Raw genomic sequence first — 27,768 nt, 5'->3', positions numbered from 1 at the left:
ACATGTGCGACAGGCAAGCGGATCATTTCTTGGAATATATTTCTAATGTAGCATTTTTATCTATTTCATTGTATTTCGTTAATAAGTTATTCCAACTTTTATTTTTCTTACACTATGTATATGTATGAGCGCTTAGGCAAAAAGCGAAAACTTTGAAGCGTGATTTCTCGGTTTTTCATTTTTACGATTATTCTTAATTGGCGGGCAGGATAGAAAAAAAACTAAACGTCGTATGGAATTAGGCAAAGTTTATTATCATTGACATAAAATTATCTTATATTTAAACTAAAAAATATTAAGAAAAGTCAAGTTTTAACATATTTTTAAACAGCATAAAGTAAAATTCTTTTGATCAAAAGCCACTATTTATTCAATTTTTAATAAAATTTTAAATCCGTCCGAAAAATGTACCTGCGAGATACATCGGGTAATTGCTTCCCAAAGGCAGAATATCAAAGATTTCGTATCCAAAAAATTTGTGAAAGATGTTCAAATATATAAGCCTAGAAATTTCGCTTGAATCAATTATTTCTTTCCCTCCCAAAAAAATCGATTTTTTGAAGCCTCGAAAGCAGGCTCCCCCCTTAATACTTGCCATTGTCCGCGATCTTCACTGTTCGGCGACACGAGAGAAATGAGATTTTGTGCGCCGACAACGCCATACACGATAAACGCGCACCGATCGTAAAAAATCAAACATTTTCGCGAACATGGATCGGTACGCGAACAAGCCCATACACGATAAACCGCAAGCGCACACATACCGATCGAACGCACTTGTGTGCTCGTGTATGGGCGCTTTAAATCAGGCGAATACGGTGGTTGCGGCACGATATTGATGGAAAATTTGACGAAAATCTCACGAAGAATCAATGCGCTACGTGGCGGTGCATTATCGTGGTGCAAAATCCAAGAGTTGTCGGCCCATAATCCCGGCCTCTTTTTACGAGTATTCTTCTTTATTAGCGTAGTCACCGCTTAAGCGATTATAGCCAAGGCAGTCGCTCTTCTTTTTCGCTGTTTGGCGTCAATTGGAGATTCCAAGTGTAGCCAGGTCCTTCTCCACAAATCTTCCGCAGAATCTTTCTCTCGAAAACTCGTAAGGCCGTTTTATGTTGTCATCGTTCATGCATCTGTACCATACAGCGGGACGGGGACGATAAGCGACTTAAAGAATTTGGTATTTGTTCGTTGAGAGAGGTATTTACTTCTCAATTGCAAGTCTGTTTGTTTGATAACAGGAGATATTTCGTCTTGCACTCGTTCACTAGCAAACCCATTTGCTCGGCTTCTTGTCCGATCAGGAGAAAGCAGAACTTCTGAATATCTGGTCAGTGGTTAATTTTTCAGGCCTAAATTCACACTGACAAGGTCCAATCAGTTTGTTGACGGTGGGCTTTAATCTTTCACACAATACGCTCGTTGGAACTTTATATGCGATGTTGAGGAGGCTTATTCCATGGTAGTTGGCGCAGATTGTGGGGTCTCCTTTTTGTGGATTGGGCAGAGCACACTTAAATTCAAATCATCGGGCATGCTTTCGTCCGACATATTCTACAAAGAAGCTGATGTATGCTCCTTATCAGTTCTTCGCCAACGTATTTGAATGGCCTTAATCCTTCGGAGCCCACCGCTTTCTTGTTATTCAAAATTTCTATTTGAACTTCTTCATGGACTGCTTCATCGTCATCGATTTGGGATCATTATAACCGTTTCAAGATGTTGTACTTTCATTGTCATTTAGCAGGCTGGAGCAGTGTTCCACCCATAATTCTAGTATGCTCCGGGCATCAGTCACAAGATCACCTCTGAGGATGAGCTCTACAAGAGCATGCTCCGGTCTTCAAACCTTCTGTTAGTGACCTCATCTTTTCGTAGAACTCACAGCACTTTTTTTCTTCAAATGCGGTCGTTTTTCAGCGATTTCATCCCACAACCGTTCCAATAACGCTATTTGATAGTCCTTCCTTTTCCAAGGTAGTTAATAAAAGTTTTTAAATGCGCATCCCAGAATATAAACGCCATAACTTTGCCAGTCGACTGTTGCGTTTTTCCTTGCTTTGTAGCGGGTTCCTCGTGTTAATCGTTTCCTTTCGGATGACTGTCGATTGGAGTTTGCAGTGGCATGTCATATATGAATGCAAAAGTTCGTGTTTACTATGCTTGGACATCTCCCCATAATGCTCCAAATCATCAATTCGTTCATGGTTTTTATTCAAAAGGGAGCTCGCACTGCACCCACTTTGGACAGAGCTTTCTCATGCCCAAATATTCGTGAATGATATGATGCATTACCCTCCTTTTTGCACAACACTCTTTTATGTGTTAATTCTGCTTCATGAACCTTAACAATAAGTAATACTACAAATCTCAGATCAATTTCAAAACTTAGCAAGCTCAGGTTGTGCTGGTAGATCTCTTCTTTTCAAGCAGATTTTAATACAAGATGGAAGCAAAGCATTAACTTATGGATTTAGATTTCATCCCTGAGTGTAAGTTCGTATTTTCTCCCGTTATCCTCCTACTTATTTCTTCACCAGAACTTCATTTTTGTACGAAGTTTTCTTTACAATCAATTAGTTCCCAGAACACTGTAATTGGATTAAATTTTCTGTCGATTTCGCTCTCCTTATCGTTTTAAATCTCCCTAAAACAAATAATTTTAAATTTTTTTCTTATCAAAACAGACAATAATGTATTCAAGGATGTACCGAACTAAAAGTTAGAAGTAAAAAATAAACAAACCGAATTTCCCCACGGCAATTCTTGTACCAGTGCTCAGTTTGTATTGATATATAGTCTGAACATAAAGAAAAGTCTGACTGCTCCTGGCGGCCATGTTTGTAAGAGTAGTAAGCACGTCAAAATCTTTATTAAGCTTAGGAGTTCCCCAATTCAAAGTTACTCTAGACTTTAAACCATGGAAGGCCTACAAATACCTAACCGTTACTTCGGTAGACATATTTTAGCACAGTCAGGTGCATATGTACACAGCGCTTCTACATCTTCGTTACACTAGTTGCTCACGAATACACTTAATTGCCGCGTTTGTTGAACGCGCACGCACCAACAACAACAATTATTGCAGCAACATTGTTCTATGCAAATTTTGTGCAACACAAGTAATCTGCATAACATTCTAATTGAGTGCACATCATTAATTTCGCATATTTCAACACCAACAACACGCATATACACACACACCTCCCTCACATATGTACGTAGCACTTCACTTACGACCAACGACGGTGGAAAGAAAGTGAAAGAAAACGATTTAATAAAGGCAAAATGCAATGAAAACTAAAAAAGCATACAAATTACCGCACAACAACACCAAAAATGATATGCAACATGCACACATCTACATACGCACACACAGGCAACCCTACGCGTCTGACCGCCAAGTGTTGGAAAGGGGAGTGGTGCAACAACTTTATGAACGCGGCAACTTTTTCCATTCAATGGCTCAATTTACGGCGCGCCAACGATTTCCGCGAAGCGTACACGAAGGCAGAAAGTCACATGCCACAGGCAAGCGCTGCTTCCTCTTCGCAGGAGCATTCACTTCCCGCAATTCAGCCAACAACAACTAACTAAGCTAACTGCAACTCCCGCTATTACACTTTCGCCCGTGCTAACAATGCGCTGTACACAGCACCGCACCGCACCGCACCGCACAGCATAGCATGGCATGGCTTGGCTTGGTATGGCAGCAACGCGCTTGTGTGACGTGCGGTCAAAGTGATTATCATATGACGTGACAGCTTCAAATATTCATGATGCATTTGGGTCATAAACATATTGTTGTGTTATTGAGCGAACAACAAATGCTGTTGTTGTTATTGTTGCTGTTTCTTTTAAGTTTGACTGCTTAGTTGCTTGATTTATAAAGTTGGCGTTGATTTTGTTATGCGCCATTTGAGGTGTTTTCTATGTGCTTACATACGTACATACAAACACATTCGAGTATACATACGTACAAGTATAAAAACATACACAAAAACACCCACACATGCATATGTACTATATATGCACATAATTCGCTCCAAGTTAGGAACAGCGCTCGCCCTGTTTTGCATATGAAGCACGTGACGAGTGTTGGACCTGCCTGTTTCGTCATATTTTTACTATTATTGAAAGTCACTCTACCCCTCCCGCCCCTTCTTATGCCCTGCCGCATACTTACACACATATTTAGCAATTTTTGAATTTCCTCCGTTCGTGTTTTTAGCGCGATTTAACTCTAAAACATGTTTCCTTTATTGTTGTGTTTGTTATTGTCGCATAAAATGTTGGAAAATTTCGTTGACTTCATTCCCTTTCCCTATAGCTCTTAGCTCTCCAGCTCTATAGTAAGCTGTGTCGTTTTGATTGTTCGTCCTTTCGGTATCGTGTTAGTCTCTACACCTGCGTCTAGTGATTTTTGACATGCAAAATTGTTTCGGACGACTGCCAGCAATAATCACCGCTGCTGATGGTATAATCATAGTTACAAGAACGAAAAGCAACAAACTCACATTGAGAACGAGAAACACGTTCAAAATGTTTATAGAGCTCTTGGGTTAGAACTACTTGCTTGTAGCTATGAGGTACTTGTGTAGAAGGATATCAACCTGATCCAAGAGTTAACCAATATGTGAGTAGTCAGCACCTCACGGACGGACGGATGTTCAAAGAGAGAAATTTCCCGAATATGAGTATATTACCCGAGTAATGAGTTCCAAATTAGTACTTGAACGTTAGAACCATATAACAAAATAAAAATAAGTAACAGTTCAAGTTGAAGAACTTTGTCTTTTAAAATAACTTCCTCAAACAACGCAGGAATCAACATTTTGTCGGATAACACCAGACCGAGCTCAAAAATGGGAGCAATGCTAAATGATTTGGCAAAGCTGAGTATTGTGATATCAAAACCATGTCTTCAAAATAGAACCGATGTCTTGCGGTATTAATAACAGAGGGCCTAGCTTCCAGTGTAAATTGCTGGTTCCGTGACATGGAGCCTGAAACTCCAAAACATCGCTAATTTACTGTACAGCAGTCTGTTGGCGCAGGATATTGGAATTTATCAATATGCTGCTACTCTGGTAATAAAATACCGATTGAATGAAAATCAAACAATTTTGATGCGTTATCTGCTGAGCTGGTAAGGGAAAAGAGAGAAGTTCCGGCCATTCCCACATGAGTTGGGTCAACATAATTGTATATTATTACGACCAAAAAATCATAACTCCGTAGTATTCCTTAAATAAGTTTACAGTGGTCTTCATCAAAAGGGGGTCTCTCATCCGAGGCTGTTGTGTCCTTTTCTTTGAGTGTGTTTTCGCCTTCTCACATTAAAAACATCATTCAAACTTATGTTTTTTGGCTATCCAGAGGATGCCTGGTCTAAGAATGGAAGCCGTGAGCTGCTTGAGCCATATGTAAAAGAATCATTTCTGGCCACTCTCAAGAGAATGGCGCTCACTTACGAACTTCTACACAAGGCACCATCCTCCTGGATGGAAAAGCAACAACTGATCAAATATACACTATGTGCTAAGTCTTGGAAAAGAATCGTAAAAAGAGGATCGACACCCACCACCTCTTCGTCGATTTTAAAGCTGCTTTTGACAGCACGAAAAGGATCTGCCTTTATGCCGCGATGTCTGAATTTGGTATTCCCGCAAAACTAATACGGCTGTGTAAACTGACGTTGAGCAACACGAAAAGCTCCGTCAGGATCGGGAAGGACCTCTATCCGAGTCGTTCAATTTCTCTCTTTCGTGTAACTTCTTCAGCCTTCTTCTGGAGAAAATAATTCGAGCTACGAGAAGGTACAATATTTTATAAGAGTGTATAGCTGCTGGCATAAGCTGATGATATTCACATCATTGGCCTCAACAACCGCGCCGTTAGTTCTACTTTCTCCAGGTTGGACAAAGAAGCAAAGCTAATGAGTCTGGTAGTGAATGAGACCAAAACGAAATATCTGTTATTCTGTTATCAAACAAACAGTCGTCGCATTCACGACTTGGCTCCCACGTCACTGTTGACAGTCATAACTTCGACGTTGTCTATTTCGTCTATAGCACCACTAATAACGTCAGCCTCGAAATCCAAAGCAGAATAAATCTTGTCAACAGGTGCTACTTCGGACTGAGTACGCAGTTGAGAAATAAAGTCCTCCTTCGACGAACAAAGACCAAATTCTACAGCTCACTCATCATCCCGTCTTGTCATATGGTGCAGAAGCATGGACGATGGGAACATCTGATGAGTCGACGTTAGGAGTTTTAGAGAAAAAGGTTCTGCGGAACGATAAACTAAGCGAGATATATGCGTAGCCGGTGTCTATGTCATGTCGTCCGAATGAACGAAAACACTTCAACTCTGATAGTTTTCGACGCAGTATCCGTGGGGGAATCAAAGGAAGAGGAAGATCTCTACTCCAGGAGACCAGGTGGAGAAGGACCTGGCTTCACTTGGAATCTCCAATTGGCGACAAACAGCGAAAAGGAAGAAAGACTATCGCGCTGTTATAAACTCGGCTATAACCGCGTAAGCGGTGTCTACGCTAATAAAGTAGAAAAAGAAGTACTAAATTCCTTAAAATTTAGTGTGCAATATTTTCTCCGCTTCAGCAACAACAACAGAAGGGTTCTCATTTCTTGTAAAGATCAAACGCAGTAAGCCCTGGACGCTTGGACATTGTAGTAATCAACAGACAACACATGGCAGGTATTTTTTCTTTTAGAATAAAGCATTGAATATGTGACCATCTCGTTAAATCCGTTTTTTATGTTGGAGCCTGAAGAGCTTCAAGATATAAAAAAATGGTTTCCAAAACTCTCTGTCTTATCAAAACCGCTCGGTGATCCGAAACTTTTTCATATAGCAGTACTGCCTTAACGTCAATAAAGAAGAAGTCGGTAAAGGTGCATTAAAAAGCGAAAAGGTCGAGAGTCTCCTCCTTCTCATCAAATATTCCCAACACACTTCCCAACTCTAATGCCTTCGTGTCATTTTAATGAACGAACAAGTTGTGTGAAATATTCTTTCATCCAAAAGCAAAAACAACAATACGTGTGATGTCTACTTATGCGCGTTAGGCAATAATACAACAACAACAGAACACCAGGAATGCCGCTACTACAAATATTACAAGAACATTAGAAGAAATGGAATCTCGAGCGCCAAGGAAAGCAATAAAATGCCGGAGGGAAGCGGAGGCAGACGCAGGTCAATTAAATGCATTAAACATGCGAAAAGCAAAAACTTGTTACGCAAATATTTTGAGCCATTAGCTGCCGCCCGACAGCCGACAAGCGACAGCAGAGGGCTACAAAAGCAGCAACAGCAATAATAACCAGGAGGAAGGGCGGGAGAAAATAGGCAATATGCAGAGGGGAGAGGGTAGAGGGTAGAGCGAAAGGAATGCAGCAGTAGCAACAACATGCACAAGCGTACACGCATACGTACAGACATACTCCTATATACGTACACATGCATCAGCACATACAGACAAGCTCTAGCTTGCGTCTTGGCGGCAGCAACGCAGCCAACGCCAATCAGCGCGTAATCAAAACAAGCAAACATTAGACAACAACAAAATCGATAGCGGCAACAGCAACAACAGTGGCAGTAGCCCTGGGAAATTAGCAATAACAAATCGCTTGGAAATTGCCAGCCATCTATTGCACCTTGCAGCCATTCAAGGGTGTTTATGTTGCCGTTGTTGTTATTATTGTTGTTTTTATGGCTAATATTGTGTGTGTTGAAGCGATTATGACAACATTACAATCAATTGCCGCGTAGCATAACCGCTTTGTGGTGTACAATATTAGAACGTGTGTGGTTGCTATTGCTTTTGTTGTTGTTATTGCAGGCCTACATGAGGGCATAGTTGCCTGTAGGCGCGCCCGAACTCTCATCAAAATCGCAGCCGTTCTCAGACACTTTATTGCCGCCAATCGATGCGGCGAAGGGGCGTCAGCAATAACAACAACAACAACAACGTTTATGACAGCCGCGGCTCCATTAAATCATAATTAAAAAGTCGCACGCCGGCGCTAACGTATCATTTTCCAATTAATTATTCAAAAATTTCCACTTTTCGCATTTGGTATTCACCAACCTACAACACACACATACATACATACACATAGATATACATATGTACATGGGAGTACGTGCAACAAGCTAAGCGCCGGCAACGCCTGCTCAACATTCTGCGCCGGCGACGGCGTCATCATCGATTGTTTGTTGTTGTGGAAAGCATTTAATTGTTGCTATTGTTGTTGGTGTTGTGGTTGCACTGGCTTGCTTTGCCGTTCGGTTGTTATTGTTAGTGTTATTGGCGATTTTAATGCTCTCCTGGCGACTGTTGCCTCCGTGACTCATGGTGTTGCATACTGTTGTCATTGTTGCATGCTGTTGTTGTTGTTTCAGCTAAGCGGTACGATTTTCACATTGTTTTGAGTGCGCAAATATTTCCGCCAAGTTGTCGGTGGCATTGCGCGCATTGCTCATTGACTGCTGCATGCAACAAATAGATGTGCGTATTGTGCGTAATGTTGCATATTACATATGTACTTACTGTGTGTTTGTAAATTTCTATAACTGTGTACGGGAAATACTTCATAATTGCATTATACATTTTATATTGATTTTTAATCACCAGAGCGTTGCACTTTTGTAGTACCTACATCTACACACCTATATATGTATGTATATTAGGGTGCTCTGAAAGCCATATAACGGGTTATCCAAGTAGATTCGATTCGGACTGACGTATGGAACGACTTGGCGCATTTTACATCGAGATCTTGAAATGAAAGCGCGAACTGAAGCCGCTCGACCTTCCCAAGCGAAAGAGCTTCGCTCCATGGGCTCTTGAAAAGTTCCGAGAAGTTCCGATGCTTTCGAGCCAAACTTTGTTCAGCGATGAGTCCCATTTCTGCCTCAATGGGTATGTAAACAAGCAAAATTGCCGCATTTGGGAAGAAGAGCAACCTGAAGAGATGCAAGAGCTGCCGTTTGATCCGGAAGAAACAACGGTTTGGTGGAATCAGCGGTATATAATTCGTCAAAAATGATGCTGATGAGAACGTAACCGTAAATGGTCACCGTTATGGTGCCATGATAACCGACTATTTGATGCCTGAAATTGAAGCTCGAGATCTCAACGACATTTGGTTTCACTTCCACTCGCTGAAGTTGTCTAATCACACTTTTCACAGAGTACCCAGTAAAAAATATTAGTTTTTTGACCCACCCTAACGCATAAGTACATGTGCAACTTCTTATTGTTATTTGATTAATTGTTTCGAACTTGCAATTCACTTTATTAACTAATTTCACAATTTCATTTCCTTTAATTCAATTGCTGAGAAACGGATGTCACTGTCTGACTTTGTCCCAATACGGATAATAAGGCGGATCACTTTGTGTGGGAAAACTTCTTGCAGGCTGAGGCACTATATATGCCGAAGTGGATTTATTTTCTCTTCATAATATTGAAATTTCATAATTTTCCAGACCAAAGTTGATTAGTCGAGTGGTTGACTTTTGCCACAGATTTTGCAGGAACAAATTTTCACACGAGTTTTTTCTGTAAAACTTCTTTTAGCTACAAAAAACTTCCTAGACTAGCCAGATAATATTATGTATTGGGCTTCAGTATTACCATCAACTAATACACCAAGCTGTTGCAGTCGAAGAAAGCATGGAGAACCTACTAAATTTCCAAATTACAGATCGCCCATTTTAAAACTTTGAACTTTTTAATTATTTCCATTGAGGTAAGTCGACAATTTTAATGGAATCACTCAAGCTATCTGACAGCAAAGATGGCAAAAGGTGAATACTTAATATTTTCAAAACTTTTTCGCACCAACACTAAATTTTAGTCTTTGATAGCGAGCTCCTTGAGGCATGGAGGAGCAAACAACTATGGCAAATTCTATCGTAAAGCTTCTCATCTACTGCAACATTTAATCGTCTCTAAGTAGAGGATGCTTCTTATAGACATCTGGCTTTCAAGAAGTCTAAAGCGTTTGAAATTTAATTTTATGGCCAAAATATTAGCTTTATTATATTTAAAACATGTTTCCAGGCAAGTGACCGCCGTGGGTGACTCGAATAAATTCTTTTCAATAAATTAATTGTGTCCATGGCCGTCGTCCACATCAACACCTCCAATGCGGGTACGAAGAAGTCATTAATCATGAGAGCAATGAGCGTTGCCCATTGACCATTTTTGAAGAAATATGCACCAATGTTTAACTTTATCCATAGAGCACATCAAACAGTGACTTTTTGAGGATGTAAAAGCGTTTTAACAATGGCTTGTGGATTATCATCACTCCAAACCTATTCAATCAAAAGCAAGCTTCATCGTTGAATTATTCACGGAACATGCGGCGCACTTAATAGTCGTTCCTACCGCTAAATCATCCATGAAATTGCTCTAATTGTTGCGCGTGATGACGGATAGGCTCATACGTGCCTTCTTCGATCTGCTTGACAGCAACAATATCGTCTGCGATGCACGCCGAGCACGGATCTGAGGATGCGCATAACTAATATGGCTGAGTAAACTGACGTTAAGCAAGGCCAAAAGCTCTATCAGAATCGACAAGGACCTTACCAAGCCAAACAAGGTTTCAGACAAGGCTTTTGATTCCCTATCGTACGACTTCTTGAATTAACTCCTGGAGAAGATAAAACGAGCTGCAGATCTGAACAGAGAAAGTACTGCCTTCTAAAAAAGTGTGCAATTGCAGGCGTACGCCGAAAACTTTGATGTCATTGGTCACAACAACCGCGCCGTTAGTTCTACTTTGTTCTTATCGGACAAGAAGCGAAACAAATGAGTCTGGTAGTGAATGAGGACAAAACAAAATATCTCCTGCCATCAAACGTCACTGTTGGCAGTCTTAACTTCGAAGTCGTAGATAATTTCCTCGAAATCCAAAGCAGAATAACTCTTGCCAACAGGTGCTACTTCGGACTGTGTAGGCAATTGAGAAGTAAAGTCCTCTCCCGACAAACAAAGATCAAACTATACAAATCCTCATCATCCCTTCTTGATATATGGTACAGACGCATAAACGATTCCAACATCTGATAGGTCGACGTTACAAGTCTTCGAGAGATAGGTTCTGCGGCGGATTTATGTTCCTTTGCGCATTGGCAACAGTGAATACCGCATTCGATGGAACGATGAGCTGTACGAAATATACGACGACATTGACAGAGCTCAGCAAACTAAGTGGCAGCGGCTACGCTGGCTAGGTCTTGTCGTCCGAATGGATGAAAGCACTCCAGCACTGAAATTATTCCACACACTACCCACCGCGCCAAACAACGAAAAGGAAGAACAAGACCTGAAACTAGACAACAAAATCCCGACAAGGAATCTTCTTCCAAATGCAGATTAACTTGGTGCCACACTTACTCGCATACACATATATGTACATACATACATATAATATATATAGTATGTACAAACCCATAAAGGCTCTTATTAAAGAAAACAAATTTTAGCATTTCTTTGCACAGCATTTTGCAAATAAAAATGTCACTCCGCCAGCCAATTATAGCGTTTCACCTTGCAAACACATTGAACTGCCAACACAAAGGCGACTGCACACACACACAGCAATAAATACATGAAGGCACACATATGGCCGAGTGCGTAATTATTAAGTGAGGTATTTAATTTTTCGTTTAACCGACAAATATGGCGCATGACAGCAAATAAACGAATTGAGCGAACGAAAAAAAACGCCAATAACAATAAAAACATCTGCAACTAAACTTTGAACATTTCATTAAAATGTCATTTTCAGCGACAGCAGCGGCCAGATAATTTAACCGCAATACGCAGTTGCAAACGTCAACTGCAATAACGACTACAACAGAAACAAAACAAACAAAAAGAAAACAACAATCATAACAAAAAAGTAATAATAATTGGCAAAATAGAACTAGACTTTGCAAGCGTGTCTGCCATTGTGGCAAGCATGTGTGGCAACAACAAAATGCGCAACATGACACAACGTGCAAAGGTGGGCACTGCATGTGGAAGGTAGGGTATCGATTCGCGCGAAATTCACTTAAACACATTGGATGGTATATATCCAGCGGTTATTAATTTGGCATTAGTTGCTTATAGAAATTCGATTCCAAACGAAATTTTAATTCATTCAATTGATTTTTGCAAATAATACCGTTGAATTCAAATAGCGACTTCAAGCTGATAAAATGAAGCGACCCTCAAGGACACGAAATTACGCATATGTGAGCTGAGTTTGATTAATCTCATAAATTTTTTCTTCTCTTATATTTGTTGTTATTTGTTCATTTTATGATTATGGTCACCTTAATTACGACCTGACGAAATCAGCTGTTGCTTTAATTGGTCATTTTCGCTGTCGCTTGTATTCTGGATCGACGAAAGTAGTCAGTTGAAAGGTAAACGGAGGCAGTTCATAGAATTTCATATTATTTAAAAATGTTTTTGTTTTTTGTTGTATTTAGAATTATAGAAAAAAATTCTCTAGTAATATTATCATCTCTTTGGAACGCATTTTAATGTCTATTTTTGACACAACTGCACTGCTCTCATCCGAGCAGAAGCACGCTGAATAATAGGAGTTTAATCTTCTACAATATCCAAAACGAAGTTGCGATAAGCTCACTCTAGATTCTCCGAGCAAATCGAGCTGTGGGTGGTGTCTTCCCTCCAAGTACGATATTGACTAGAAGGGAGTCGGTGAAGCTGTTAATAGTTCCACTGTGACTTCAAGAGGCATCCTGTAATTATCGTAATTATATAGTATACGTCTGAAGCTTCTTCATCAGCGTTTCACCACATTCAGGCAAACATTTTTGGTTTTTCAATAGGTACGCTACAAAAGTAGACTGATAGGGACAGCAAACGATGTCATATTGATATTTCTTTCAGATACAGTACAAAATATGCCCGTAGTGTCGAGAATATTGCTGCCGCTAGCGCATCAATTGAGGAAGACCAAAATCAGTCTCTCACACGTCGTTCTCAAGCGTTGCGTCTCTGTGACGTCGGTGTGGCGAAATTAAAAAAAATGTCTTCGCCTACATCCCTACAAGATCAAATTGACACAAGAACTGAGGGCGCTTGATCACCAGAATCCTCGTATGTTCGTGAATTGGGCTAAGCAACAACTTGAAAATGATCCGAATTTTCATTGAAGAACTATCTTCAGCTATGAGGCTCATTTCTGGCCGAATGGCTTCGTCCATAACTAAAATATGAGTTATTGGTCTGGCAGCAATCCACACTTACTCCATGTGTCAACATTGTATCCCGAAAAAGTTACGATTTGGTGCGGTTTATGGGCCATTGGCGTCTTCTTCTGCGATGATCAAGATCGGTACGTTACTGTGAAGGGGAATCGCTACCGCTCAATGATAACAGAAAATTTAGTGAACGTTTTATCCCACGAAATGGCAAAGTCAATTGGCCTGTGGGGCTACGTCAAGTCCGCCGATTGATGAACTTCGTACGAATATCGGACGTGAAATTGCGGCAGTATCGTCAAAAATTGGGTTCAGCGTCTGGACCTCTGCAAGCGTGGCCGTGGTGGCCATGCAAAAGAAATCGAACTCCATATAGAATGGCATCGAATGTACTTTCACAGTAATAAATAATTTCATTAATATCCTATGTATGTTGCCTGCGACGTTTCTTTATCCTTTCCTCAGGTGCTGCCGACTAGCGACTTGGAGATTTTATTGCTGCTCTGTACTTTGGCAATAATCGTATGCGGAGTGAAGGAGTATAAACCGTCAAGTCCAACGCCTAAAGCCTTAGGGTTCTTAAGGCTGTTGACTGTCTGAATTTCAATACAATCGACTCTGATATTGAGATCCACTATGTACTCCTTCGTGCAGTTCGTGAATATGCTCATTGTGGATGGAGTGAGCAAGAGTGTCAGGCTTCTTGCAGAGAAGAAGGAAGAAACTAGGTAAGACAAATGTTTACTTTTTTTTAGCGGTTAAGGGAGTTGGGTTTCTTACTTTGTTCTTCGCTGAGCCTGCTCCGTTTGTCAGACCGCCATATGTTGGAACATTATATCAGTCAAGTGCAACTCTGACGTGTTCCGGCAGGCCCACCACGGTTGAATAAAATGTGCCGTACGTGACTCAGTACTACAGATGTTGTACTCCAGAAGTCTGTCCCCTGGTCACCCTACAGTGTCCTCGCCAAAAAACACCAAAGTGCAACCTCCGCCGGGTTCCATAAAAAAACCACCACCTACAGCTCACACCCTCACTCCAAGGGTAACCCCTAGACAAACCCGACTTTTACAATTCAACTGCAACGGAATCCAGAATAAGTAAACTCGCCAGAAGCTCTGGGATCTTGGTTGAGATGTTCTTATGCATCCACCTTATAGTACGATTCTCGCATTATGCTTACTAATTGCCAAAATAGAAGTCTTCTTTGAGGCACTAAATGATTCTAAATTAAAAAATAAAAGTATTCTGGTAAAATATCAGTTCGCAATCTCCATTATATTTGAATTTGTAAGCTAGTTGTTTATTATGTAGATACTGGTCTAACTCTAGTTGCAAGATGGAACCTAGAGTAAAGGAAAGATCATTCCTTGCGGTAGTGAATACCTCTGTTCATAACGAGTAATGCGGATCAACCAGCATTTCCCTAAGATTTTCTCTCAACATTTTGCTAAAAGAAAGAAAACGATTTCAACATACTCTATAAAAATCACATACTATATAAAACGTCCCAGCTAGATTAGCCCATTTTCTCATCCACTTTATGCAAAAGTATTCGCTTTCATTTTCAACCATTTTAAAGAGCAACATTTCCAACTGTCACTGCCACACTTGGTTGTGCAAACAAACCGTGCAAATGTGCAGCTACTTTAAAATTGCCGCTGCCAAGCAATTGAAATGCCCCACGCTCACGGACAAGGGCACCTTGAACCACAACTACAACTACAACCATTCCATGCACCTTACCGCCCTATTGTCTCCGCTCGACATTTTGCTGGGCAATTTTCCATTCGCAAAGCGTTCGTCATTAAGCAATTTCCCCGCCACACTGCAACAGTGGCTACCAAAAGTAAACAAACGATTTTCAATTTTCCCAATTGCGCAATTTTCCAACTTCCGTTACGCTCTGCTACAAACAAAAACATTTTTTTACTCTATTGCCACCTATGCACATATTTACTTATATACCTATGCTACATACATATGTATCTAGTTGCACCTTAGTCACTTCATGCTACTCCCTCAATGCAATGAAATGCCGATTCGCCATGGCCGTCACCGTGTTGTCTACTTTTTTCACAGAGCAGTGGAAAAAAGGTAATTGCTGCATCATTTTAGCGGTCGCCAGAGCCAAAAGTCGTACAGCAACAACAAGTGCAACATTTTGCCTAATTTATCGTCAGTCTTTTTTTTTCAAGCCCAAGACCAAGTCCAAGTCTGTCTACGGCGGAGAAATGCTCAATTACGGTGAGTGTGGTAAGTGTTGATGTTTCGAGTTAAGTTTTTTCTCATATTTAACCTCTAGCGGTGGCTGCTTAAAAGTGTTGAAACGGCCATTAAGTCGATTAAGCGCTGAGCCAAGTTGAAGGCGGCAGAGTTTTGTAGAAATTGTATGTACATATGTATATGTATGCATATGTTTTTTACTCCCTTTGAGCAAAATTGTATTTTGCAGACAGTTTTCTCAAAAATTATATGCATGTATATGCACGTATATATGCATAAGGGTGATCATTAAAAAATCAAAAATGAATATTTAAATTTCTGCTATAAAGAAACTAACTTTTAAATTTCTTTCTCATTCGAAAAATATCTCCCTAAACGAATTTTTCAAAATTCAAATTATTTCCGAAGTTATAGCCGTTTTAGTGTCGTAGCAACTGGACTTTAACGAACTTTAAAATCCGTTTTTCTCAAAATTACTTTTTTGATGCAGTTGACTCGATATTTTAAGTTCTAATCAGTCGATTTACTTCTATACATACTATATATACATATGTATCTATCACATGAAGAAACAAAAAATTTAAATTTGTAATAAATATTTTTTAAAAATTCGACAAAACTAAAAAAAAAATTATGAAGAAATCGACCTTTATTTTTGAGACAAGACCATTTATGAAATTGTCTTTTCCAGTTTCATAGCTTTTTGAAATTTTCGTGCTAATCAAAAATCCAACAATGTTTTATTTTTCATAAGGGTAGAAATCATGGCGACGAGGACACGGCCCTTTTTCTCTACTCAATGTGAAATTTTCTGTTTTTTTTTTTATTATTTAATTTTATGTACTCTTCAAATCAAAAATATACAAATGGATAGTAAAAAGATCAAAAGCATGTTTTTTTATCAATTTTCAAAAAAACGCACGAAATTCGGACATTAAGACTAGAATATCACCTAAAATAATTTAGTACAATCAACAGTTAAAATTATTTTAATTCACTTTTAGTCAGAAACTCCTTAGTCTATATCTAATACCGCATCTTACATGATACGTCTCTTTTTAGTACAATTTTTTTTTCCTTTCTTGAAATGCCAAATTGTTTGGCTTTAGCGTAAAATGTTTTTATGAGAATTAACTTTGTTGTTGGTGTATTCGAATATGATATTGTCGCAATTAAATGCAATCAAAAATGCAAAATTTCGACACACCGAAAAATGCAGATGTGCGCCAACTGCCAATTAAAATGGCAATAAACTAAAATGAGAGTCGTCAAAAATTTTTATGTTTTCATTGCTTTAGTAACGGAATATTTATGTATTGAGGAATATGCAACTCTGGCTGCGGCCAATTGACAACTGACGGCTGCTTTCGGGTTAATTAATCGAATGAATGACAAAATGCATATGTGTGTATATGCAAATGTTTAAAAAAAATTATATAAGTGATTGTAAAATCGACTGACTATCGAATAAGTTGAAAATAAATTTATGTTGACATGAGGAATTTCGAGTATATTTCTTGGCGAATATACTCGAGAAGCTCTGCATGAAGTCGGGTATATGAGGCAGTTTAGTAAAAAGCAATTCTGTTATTCTTAGTGTTTATAGAGAACGGAAAATCTCTGTCAGACAAGTTTTAGTGACCGAATGAAATTGATGTGATTTCGTTTTAACAAACCGAATGATTTCAGTTAAGGTGTTCTGCAAATCAAATGATTTCGAATATTTCGCAATCTTTCTATTTCACATCGAAACTGCTGTTTGAAGCAAATGACATTTTTTATGCAACTGATGTCTGAATATTTTATTTTCCAAAAATTTAAATTTTCCAGAACAAACATGTTTGCTGCTGTGAGAGTATCACAAAGGATTTGAAGGAGATTCTTCATGGATAATTCGCCACTGTTTGAAGTTGATTATGTTCTCTTCTAACACTTTTATTGATTATTTTGAGCTTTCAGAGCGGAGTTTATACTCAAAAAATATATCATATATATGTGGCGTTTTTTTAAATTTGATCATTTCACTTAAGAATTTTTAATTTAAAAATGAAGTTTTTACAGGGTGTTTAAATCATGGCATGGTTTCTCGCAAATTTTGTAAAAGATAAAAATCGTTCTAGAAGATAAAAATAAGAAGACGGTGGAGAAATCGTTGAAGACATGCCTCGTTTTGGACGACCTTCAACTTCTTCAACTGATGAAAATATTAAAAAAGTAAAGGTTATAGTGCTTGAAAATCGCCATTAAAGTAACAGAGAGTTGGCTAGAGAGCTCGACATCTCTCGCGAGTCGTTAAAATTTTGTGGATATTTTGGGTATGAAACGCGTTGTTGCTCGACTGGCCCCGATACATTTTTTTTCAAAATGTGTACCGTAAACAAGTGTCTTTTCGAATTCCGATCCCACATTTATGGAGAGCATTATAACTGCTGATGAGACATAGGTTTATAAGTTTGACATGCAAACAAGTCATCAATCATCGGAATGGAGGGAAAAAACGAGGCGAAACCAAAAAAATCGCGCCAAAGCCGCTCAAAAATCAAAGTGAGGCTTATTGTTTTCTTTCGATATTCGTGAATTTGTTCCGGAGGGACAGACAGTCAATAAGGAGTTTATTTGCCCGTATTGAGGCGTTTGCGTGAGAACATCCGTCAAAAACTTCCGGAATTGTGGAAGAACATCATATTCGAGCCACGGTTGTGACCAAATTTAAAGCCAAAACAGCACTGAATACCATCGATCAATTACCGTATAGACCAGATTTGACTCAATGTTAATTTTTCTTGTTTTAAAACTGAAATTGCAACTCCGTAGAATCCGTTGTCAGTCAACTGAAAAGATAAAACAAAATTCGCTGATGGTCATCGCAAAAAGTGCTCATGAAAAGTGTTACCCAGGACTAGCGAAATCGTTGCCATAAGTGTATTATGTCTGGTGGTGATTTCTTTAAAGGCGACAAAATAAATATTGATGAAAAATTACATATTTTGCGTTTTATTAACAATTTCCAGGTACTTTTTGTGACAATGTGTTTTGAAAATAATTAACACATATTCAAAAACCCAAAATATCTATTTAAAAACGGATTTAAAGCAAACATTTTTCGCATAAAACAAATACTCGAGAAAATTGCTCGCTCTTAGAACACACAAAATAATTTTTAAGTGCTAAAAATCTCTACTCAACACAATCGAGGTTATAAATCATAGCACATTCCTTGCATACCAACTAACACCCGCAAGCACTAGACTTAATGAGTGCTATTTGGGCCCAAATACCGTCCAACCCAACCGGCAAAGTGCTGTGAAATTAACTACAAGAAGCAGAAATACAAACACGTATGCACACATACGCAAATAAATACAAACACACAAACATAATTTGGGCACAAAAACATTAGCTCCCCACCATGGAACCTTACGACCGAAAAATCACAAGTCAAAAACAATTATCCACTCTCAACACCACTTTACGAGCTGCCACACCGAGGTACTTATAGATATGCATGAGCTTGTCGTAGCTTTTTGTGGTCCAACGCCAATTTGGGTTTATTAGGGATAAGCCAGAAAGCCGGCAGGATGAGGCAACCAAAATGCGAATACTCTGCGGTGTCATAAAATAAATTCATAAGCACCCATAATTGTAAGCGTTTGACAGAAAACAAGAAAAGCGGCGTGAGAGTGCGCAAGTGAGGGAGGAAAATGAAACTTGTGGAAAGTAAGCACAAAGTGGTTGAGTGATATCTACAAAAACAACTAGTGGTACTTAGGGGAAGACAGCGGAAAGTTGCGTAAGTCGCACTCGATAAGTGTTTGCATAGCATAGCTAATGAGCTCAATGAAGAGAGTATGTATGGGAACAAATATACAAACATGAGTACATAAATCAGTTGATAACATATGTACATATATACATACCATATACATATGTATGTATATGTATATAGATGTATGGTTTACTTAGGAGGCGTTCAATGCGCAAATGGCTGTTTATGTGTGCAAGTTGCGTATGCGTGCGTGTGTTTGCGACCCCTGACATTTATTAAACGCACTGGCAACACTCGCACGCACACACATGCAAAGATATGCATATAATAGCGCATATAAGAAGTAGCAGCTGCGCGTTCTCTTAACTGCGTTTTGAAGGGTGTTCCCAAACCATACACACACATACACATAAAGATATGCAAACACATACATACAGACATATTTACCAGGGGTTGTTCGCACATTGTAATTTTGTTGTTCTACCGCTACCACAGCCGTTTGTTTTATTATTTATTGCTTAACCACTTATTGTTTGTTGTTTTTGGGATTATTGCCTTTGCTATGCGCCATACATACACACATATGTACATCTATGGCACATGCATGCGTATTTGAGTGTTATGATTATTTGATGCGCGTAAACTTTTAATTAGCTGCGCTTGGGTTTGTGTTAAATAGAGAATAGAGAGACGCATACTTCACCTTCGAGTGCGACAAGCACGAAAGGATGGCAGCCTCAAAATACAAAGTACAAGGCACAATGTTTCAAAAAATAAAATATATGAATAAACGGTTGTATGGTAGATATATGATGTAGTTGTCCGATCAGGCTGATTTCGCGAAATGATCTGAAGAATGTTAAAATGCACTTATGTGTTAAATTTTATTCCTATGTATGTCTCAAACTGACGAAGAAATTTTTATAATTCCGAAAAACTGAACTTCACCTAAAAAATAGCTGGCGCGAAATCGGGTTTAGGCCCAAAATTGTTCAGCATGATGCTTAGAACATTTCCCGCATACGCAATGAAATTTCCCACTTTATTCCCTTATATTATTTAATAATAATGCTTATATTAAAGCTTGCACTCGAAATTAACACGGATTATTTTCATTTTTGGGTTAATAACACTACACAACAGATCCGAAAGAAAAATTTGCTCCTAATGTGCTACGAGATCTGTGCGGCAATTGAGGTGTACTTATTACGGATTTAAGTTCAACCATTTTCCAACACATACAGCTATTTTTATTATTTTAATAAATACCTTAGCTACAGCACACCCTTAGCTACAACACAAAAAATCTTAGCTGTTAGAAAATATTTACTTTCACTTTCGGTTTTAGCAACCTAAACTTAGCAAGAAACAGCCTCTAACATAACAGTCGTAACATGACTTTAAACTAGTGTAATTAATTATATTATACTTAAATATCGTAAATTGGAAAATAACATAACATCGCTTTTCACATTTTACAGAAGAAGGAAAAACGCGATTTAAAATAGAAAGTGCTCATATTGAACGAAATTTTTAATTTTAGTTATAACTTGATTATAAGTCAAAGCAGAAGCTTAAGGGGTTAGGTGGGTTCCTGAGGCACAAAAAAAGGTATATTTCAAAAATATAACATGGCATATCAAAGGTACATATTTGAACAATGCCTCCTGAAATTTTGATATAAAAATGTTGAAAATTCAGTCGTTGAGACCTCATCTCCCTGGGTGTCTCACAAAAAAGTGCTCTGCCCGTAGACAGCATAACTTATTATTTGGTTCATTTAAAATTAAAAAACCAAAAATATTCCATTAGTACATATATAAATCTCGTGTTTGAACGAAGGAAAACAAAAAAAAAATAAATTTTTCATATTTTCTCAGATTCTTTTGGGAGAATATTTTAAACATAGTATTGTATTATGTACAAAAAACAAAAAATCGATTTTTTGAAAATTTCAAAACCACCTAACCCTTTAAATTATGCAATGAACTGTATAAATAATATAAAACTCAAATTCGAATTTTTTGATGTGTTTGAGGTGACAATATTTGAATACAAGTTCATGTATCAGTATTTGTCACTTAACTTTGAACGAAACATTTTATACAAGTTCAAGTTAATAAAAAGAAAGGGTGAAATGTGTCTATGTATTTATCGTCACCCAAAATGCAAAATAACGTAACATCACTTTTCATAAGTTTAAGGCGAAGGCAAAACGCTAACCATTCATATTGAAAGAAAATTTGAGTTTTGGTTATAAAATGGTTATATATTGGTTATATCTAACAGCAGCAGCAGAAAAATTTATGCTACATATACATATGTAATATGATGTTATGAATCGTAAGCAATAAAAAATTAATAATAACAAATAATAGATTTATTGTTGATACGTTGTTTTGCATTTCTGGTGACGAAATAAAAACCCCAACAACTTTTTCGCATACATTTTGAGGTTATGTCTAAAAAGTGTTGATTTTGTGTCAAGATTTTTGATTTTTTCATTTCCCAAAACCTTGGCGAATTACTTTTATTTATTTTATCCTTTTATTTATAGGACTCGTACTTAAGCGGGAAATCGGGATAAACCGTTTTTAATCTATAAAAGTTCAACCACGCCCCGCCTCTTTCCTCTTTTCCTTCCCTACCTCAGATTTTAAATTATTTTTTCTTTCATTTTTATTATTTTTCTATCGTTTCTAAGGGTTTCCTGCTATTATAATTTTTTTGACTTACAAAAATTATCCACGCTGGTCTAGATAAAATTGCAATTTTCTAAGAAATCAGAATTTTGTTTGTGAAAAAATTAAAAAAAAAAACAAAAATCAGTTTATAAATTAGGTATTGTATATTTATATAAACTAGTCATCAAATGAAAGTATAAATAAATATCATACAATATATTACATAGCGACAACCTCAAAGCATTCATTTACTTCCCACATTTTCTCTTAAGAATAAATTCATAAAGCGTACCATGAATATGCATCGTTATGTAAATCAACAATTGGAGTAAAATTTGCACTTATTATTTATACAAAAAAATATTTACTCGCTCGAGAGTGATTAGGCTTCGCTGGTGTACCTATGAGTCCGCATCAAATGAAAGTATAATTTTAGTTTTGGTTCATTTCTTTCAAGCTAAAACTGAATTTGACCACAGCTTTCATAAATTTGAATTTATTAAGTGAATTTCTTTATGGTGAATAAGTTCTTGTTCTGTTTTTAGTGGAAAATACGGAAAACTAAAGAAAATCGAAGCAGAATAAATTCGGAACTTAATTGTAGAGGATAGGAAGAGGAGTGAAACGTTTAAAAAAATAAAGAAAAAATATTACTTTTCGATCAGAAGGGCAGGAAATGTTTTTGAAAACTTCAAGAAAAAGGAACAACACGCCAGACCCAATACGGTGGAGGTCAAAAGCACAAAATTTCCATACACGCTGAGCGACTTATACGAAGAAAAGATGTTGAAAACCCTGAAATTTCATCGAGAGAGTTGATCGACAGTTTTAGTTTGGATGTTTCCAAACAATGTCTAAGTAAATATGCAAACCACATTTTTAGAATAAAGTAATTTAGTCCGATGAATCCAAAAACGAGCTAAAGAGTTAAAGAAAATGTGAGCAAGTGGGGTGCAAACCTTCCGATGGCTTAAAACCACAGTGCATACAATCATTAGTGAAGCATGGAGGAGGTTCTCTCATGATTTGGGGTTGTTTCTCACAATTTGCTGTAGGCGGGGTAGTTGTAGATGGCGAAAATTTGACAAAAAGTGCAGGAAAATAAATTTGGATTCATTTACCTTCCAACAAACACACATCTCGCCTGGCTACTCGCTTTTTTGCAGAAAGCTTAATCGAAAAACTAAACTGGCCAGTTCAGTCATCCGTTTTGAATCCAAGTGAGCATTTGTGGTCATTTCGGAACTCCAGCACATTAAAATGCAGCACAAACTTGCAATAATTTTTCTTAGAGATGAAGCGTCGATGGGATAATGTTCCAATGAAAAAAGTAGAAAATTTGGTCCGAAGCATGCCAAATCGTCTTCGTGCAGTAATTCAGAAGAAAGGTATAGTAATTACTAAGCTTACTTTCAAACCAAAAGTTTTTTTTTCACAGTTTATTCTTTCATTAGAACACATTTGTTTAAAAGTCCTTATTTTGAAGTAAAACGTTACCTTAAATGCAAAATAACGTAACATCACTTTTCTTAAGTTTAAAGTGAAAGAAAAACGTTACCAAAACAAAATTTGAATTTTGGTTATAAAGTGGTTATATATTGGTTGTTATATCTAACAGCGATTTCAAATATTTTTTCCACATAAACATCCCCACATTGCGTTGAACACTAGTCATCGCACTTACCTGAACTGGGTCGATCGCTGTAGCGCGTGCAGTACACCCACGCCGGCCAAACGATGGGACCGCTGCCGCTCGCACCTGTGCCGCTGGACTTAGCACCGCTACCGCTGCTGTTCGCCTCTTCCCCCGCCTTCGCGCCAAACTCCGCCGATGTGCACTTCGCTGACGCTGCACTTAACTCACCGTTCGCGGGCGACTTAGCATGCTCAGAAGTAGCGCCAAAGCTGCTGCTGACCGCGGTGCTATTCGAGTCACTGCTGTTTGTGCAGATATTCGCCAGTGTGTGTGAAAAGTTTAGCGTTGCGGACGACGCTGCTGAGGTTGTCGCTGTCGACGTCGCAGCGCTTAGATGCGTTAAGTCAATCGCGGTAGAGGAACTGGCGGCGCCAGCCACAGCAGAGCCAGCAGCCGTTAAAGTATTTGCCGCTTTACGCGCGCGCTGCGCAGCGCTACTATTATGCGTAGTGACGCCTTTGGCCGCGCGCGTGACATTGTTGCAAGCAGCCATGCAGGCAGCGCCTTCAGCCAGACGTCTCCCAAAGTCTGCTTTTAATATATTGTCAATGCTAAATTTGAGCGCTGGTTCATTTAGATTGTTGTTGTTGTTGAGGTTATCATTGGTATGATTGGCGTGCGCGTAGGGAAAATGCGCTTGCATTTGCGCCTGCAACTGGCTCAGGCTCGAGACGGCGCTGGCGGTTGTAGGTGAGAGTTGTGTATGCGCCGTAGTTAAAGCGCTCAATTTGTTCAGCGTATCCGTGCTATTTGGTATATTTGTTTTATTTTGTTGTTGCTGTTGCGTGACTTGGTTGTTATTGGCCACAGCTGCGACAGCAACAGCGGCTGCTGCGGCAGCAGCGCTTAGTTGTGACATTTTTGTGATGGCCGTTAATTGGGATTGTATGCCCGCGAAATTGGACATTGGCTGCGGCGCGCCCGGTATGCGCGTAAAAGCGCGTCGATCCGGCGTCAGTGTGTCTGCAACGCCTGTGCCGCGCAATGTAAACGCGCTAGCCCGCGCCGCCGCCATCAGCTGCATCTGCTGCTTCATTAATTCCTCGGCGTACATGTGTGACTTACGCATAAATTCCGTTTGAAAACTTGCCGTATGGTTGGTGGCGCGCGGCAGCACCGGCACAGGCATGCGCAGCGCGCTGGCCACGACATACGGGTCTAGGAGCGCGCTTGGCACTGGTTGCGCTTGCAGCGGTACATGTTGCTGTAGCGCTGAGCTCGTTGCACTACCAACACTCTCCTCATCCAGTTGTTGCATAGTATTATCGTCCGTTGAGGCACTGGAACGCGCGTCACTGCCATCGCCGCACGCGGATGCCGGGGCGTGTACGCTGCTAAAAGCCGACGGCGCACACAATGCCATCATATTACCAACATTGTTGAGCAACAAGCGGCGCCGCTGGTTAAAATCACAAAAGCTAGGTGTTGTTTGGCAAGCAGCAGCACTGGCGCTGCCACCTTCCTGACCCACAGACAGTTCACTATCCTCACTGCAAAGACTCAATGCGTCATCTTCCTCTTCTACATCCGCTTCTGTATCCACTTCCTCTTCGCAGCGTATTGCTGCCGCATCGGCTAAGCGTGCGGCGGCGGTTTTGACCTCCAACTCACTAACTTCTCGTAAACGCATTTGCTCAACCGCCCCTTTAGCAATCCCCTCGTCATCGCCCACCACATCCATTTCATCAGCTGAATCAATCGATTCGCACATATCAACCTCCTCCAACGCGCTCGGCTCCCTGGACATTGTGTCGCTGTGACGCCTGTGCTTCTCACCTGCCAAAACAGAGGCGCTTGGGCTCAAACGCGGACTTGTTACGCCATGCGCCTGCAACAGCATACAATCCGGATGCATATCGATGCGACGTCGACGCAGCGCGCACAGCTGATCGAGTATGGGTGGGCGCGTATGCGCGTGTGGCGTTAGTCCGTTCAGTGGCGACGTGCGCGGCGATAGTGAAGCTGATGAATTGACACAAATCACTGGTGACAGCGTCGGCGTCGCAGGCGTGGATAATGCGTTTTGAGTGAGTGTGGCGCGCGTGGTCGCGACCGTTGACATTGGACTGCTGACGTTTGCGTATGCTGCAATGGCAGCTGGCACCCACTAAATTTGTTTCAGTTGCGCACATGGAACGCCGCGGTTGATGGGAAGAATTTGCACATCAAGTTGCATTCAAGTTGTTTTCAAATGAAATGCCGTCGGCAAGCAAGCGTTCAGTTGAGCACAAATCTGAGTGGGCTGCCGTTTGTTACTTTCATAGACATACTTTTAAAATCACTAATACAATGCCTGCACATACACACGCGTGGCTGTCGACAACAGCGCATCGAACAGCAAGTCAAGGCGTTAAGTCCAGCAAAAATCGAGCTCGTCAAATCATCAAAACGTCACAAAATTTTGTTACGTTGTTGAAAAAACGCGTTGGTAATTCACAATTTTTCAGCTTACATGCTTGTTCTTCTTTTCACTAACACTATCTGCTTTGTTCAAGCCACTATTCATACACTATACAAGTACCGCTTGTGTTTTTTTCTTTTCTCGTTTTGCTTTTGTATTTTTTTTTTTTTTGTTTTGCTTTGTCGGTCAAATGCTATAAAAATTTCCAAGTAAAAGAGACGCGCGCGCCCGTTCAATAACTCTTCGCACTGCTACTCTGGCCGACCACGTCGTTTAACTGAGACCGGCGCCGTCGAGTATAGCCGCGCCACATGCGATCGCACATTAAACGCCTGCCAGTTAGAAGCAACCGCCCCTCGCGCCTTCACTACACAACGCGAATTTCCACTTAGACTGCACATAAGCATATAGGCGCTAGATGCCTGAGTCTTTCGCTCACTCGCGCGCGTTTGCCAATTTCAAGTGAGCCAGCAGCAACGGCCGCACTACTATAACGCTCTCACGCACACAATCATCGGCGCTCTCTAAAAGCATATCACGCGCCTCACAATTTGACTGCAGCGCACTGGCTGAAATTGTGTCCAGATCCAATGAGAAACGCGTTGTTGCAGTGCCAGCAGCGCTGCGTCGCTGCTCAGTGGTCTGACAGGTTTTTTGCCTGCGCGCTGCTGTGCGAGTGAGAGCGCGTCTGTTTGCAGCACGCAGCGGCCGTTAACACAAATACATAGGCGCAATGGTAGTATATAAGCGCGCTATAGGGCAGGCAGGCTGTGTGTAAGGTGAGAGCGAGTGCGGACTAACGTTGCCAGCGCGTGCTAGCAGTGTGAGCAAGCAAAATATATATTCACTGGCGAGTAAAGCTGGTTTGCATGCGCTAGAGGCGTGCCGCTAGATCTGCTTGGTGTTTTTGTTACTATTGGCTTTTGTTTGTTTTGCTTTTTTGTTGTTGTTAATAAGTTATATTTCACGCTTTTTACTATGTTACTGCTATTCTGGGTTACTCTCTTTAAACTACGCCAATAAATTTCATGTTGTTGTTGTTTTTGTACATTCGCCAGCATTTTGTGTAGATACTTGTTGTTGTTGTCGCTTATTTGCTCCTGTTATTTCTGCTATGGCGTTTGCAATACTTCTACCACTGCCGCTACTGCTGTTCTTGTTGTTGTTTTTGTCATTTTTGTTTGCATTATTGTAACATACATACAAACATATTTATGTACATGCATCTGCATCTGCTTTTGCCTTTATCCCCCGGCTTCCCCTACTTTTATCAATATTTTCTTTATGTATTGTTGTTATTATTATATTTTCTTTGCTGTCATCAGTTTGCGCTTCCCATATTCTTCTTCTCCATATGAATTTCGCTGAAATTACAAATACATATTGGTTTTTGTTGTTATCAACAATGTTGCAGCGGACATCGTGCGGAAACTCGCAAACAGTCTCGTTCGTATGAGCATATGTGTGTATGTATGTATTTACCTTTCCTCATTTATACATACATATGTATGTTCTATATATGTATGTATGTATGTTTATGAATATGCTTGCGTTCGTGCATTTTGTTATTGTTGTTACTGCTGTCATTTGAGGTTATGTTAAGTGCTTGTATATTTGTTAATTAAGTGCGCCGTCGACACTTGAGCTCATTTTCCCTACCAAAGTTAGGCAACATGTTTGCTGCTGCACATGAGCATATCCAAATATATGTATGTATGTATATCTG

The 27,768-nt window shown here is 39.6% G+C and overlaps 1 protein-coding gene across 1 annotated transcript in view; it reads right to left on the bottom strand.

Moving 5' to 3' along the window:
• Positions 1-25,703, bottom strand: part of LOC120770607 (homeobox protein invected) — a 170,519-nt gene extending 144,816 nt beyond the window's left edge. The window contains exon 1 of the mRNA XM_040098210.1: positions 23,630-25,703. Within this exon, the coding sequence (XP_039954144.1) occupies positions 23,630-25,703 (2,074 nt within the window). The remainder of the gene's footprint in view (positions 1-23,629) is intronic.
• Between the last annotated feature and the right edge of the window lie 2,065 nt (positions 25,704-27,768).

This window comes from Bactrocera tryoni, chromosome 3 (genome assembly GCF_016617805.1).
Source record: "Bactrocera tryoni isolate S06 chromosome 3, CSIRO_BtryS06_freeze2, whole genome shotgun sequence".
NCBI classification, from domain to species: domain Eukaryota; kingdom Metazoa; phylum Arthropoda; class Insecta; order Diptera; family Tephritidae; genus Bactrocera; species Bactrocera tryoni.
Note: the sequence above shows the minus strand (reverse complement) of the source record. Positions and strands in the feature narration are given on the sequence as shown.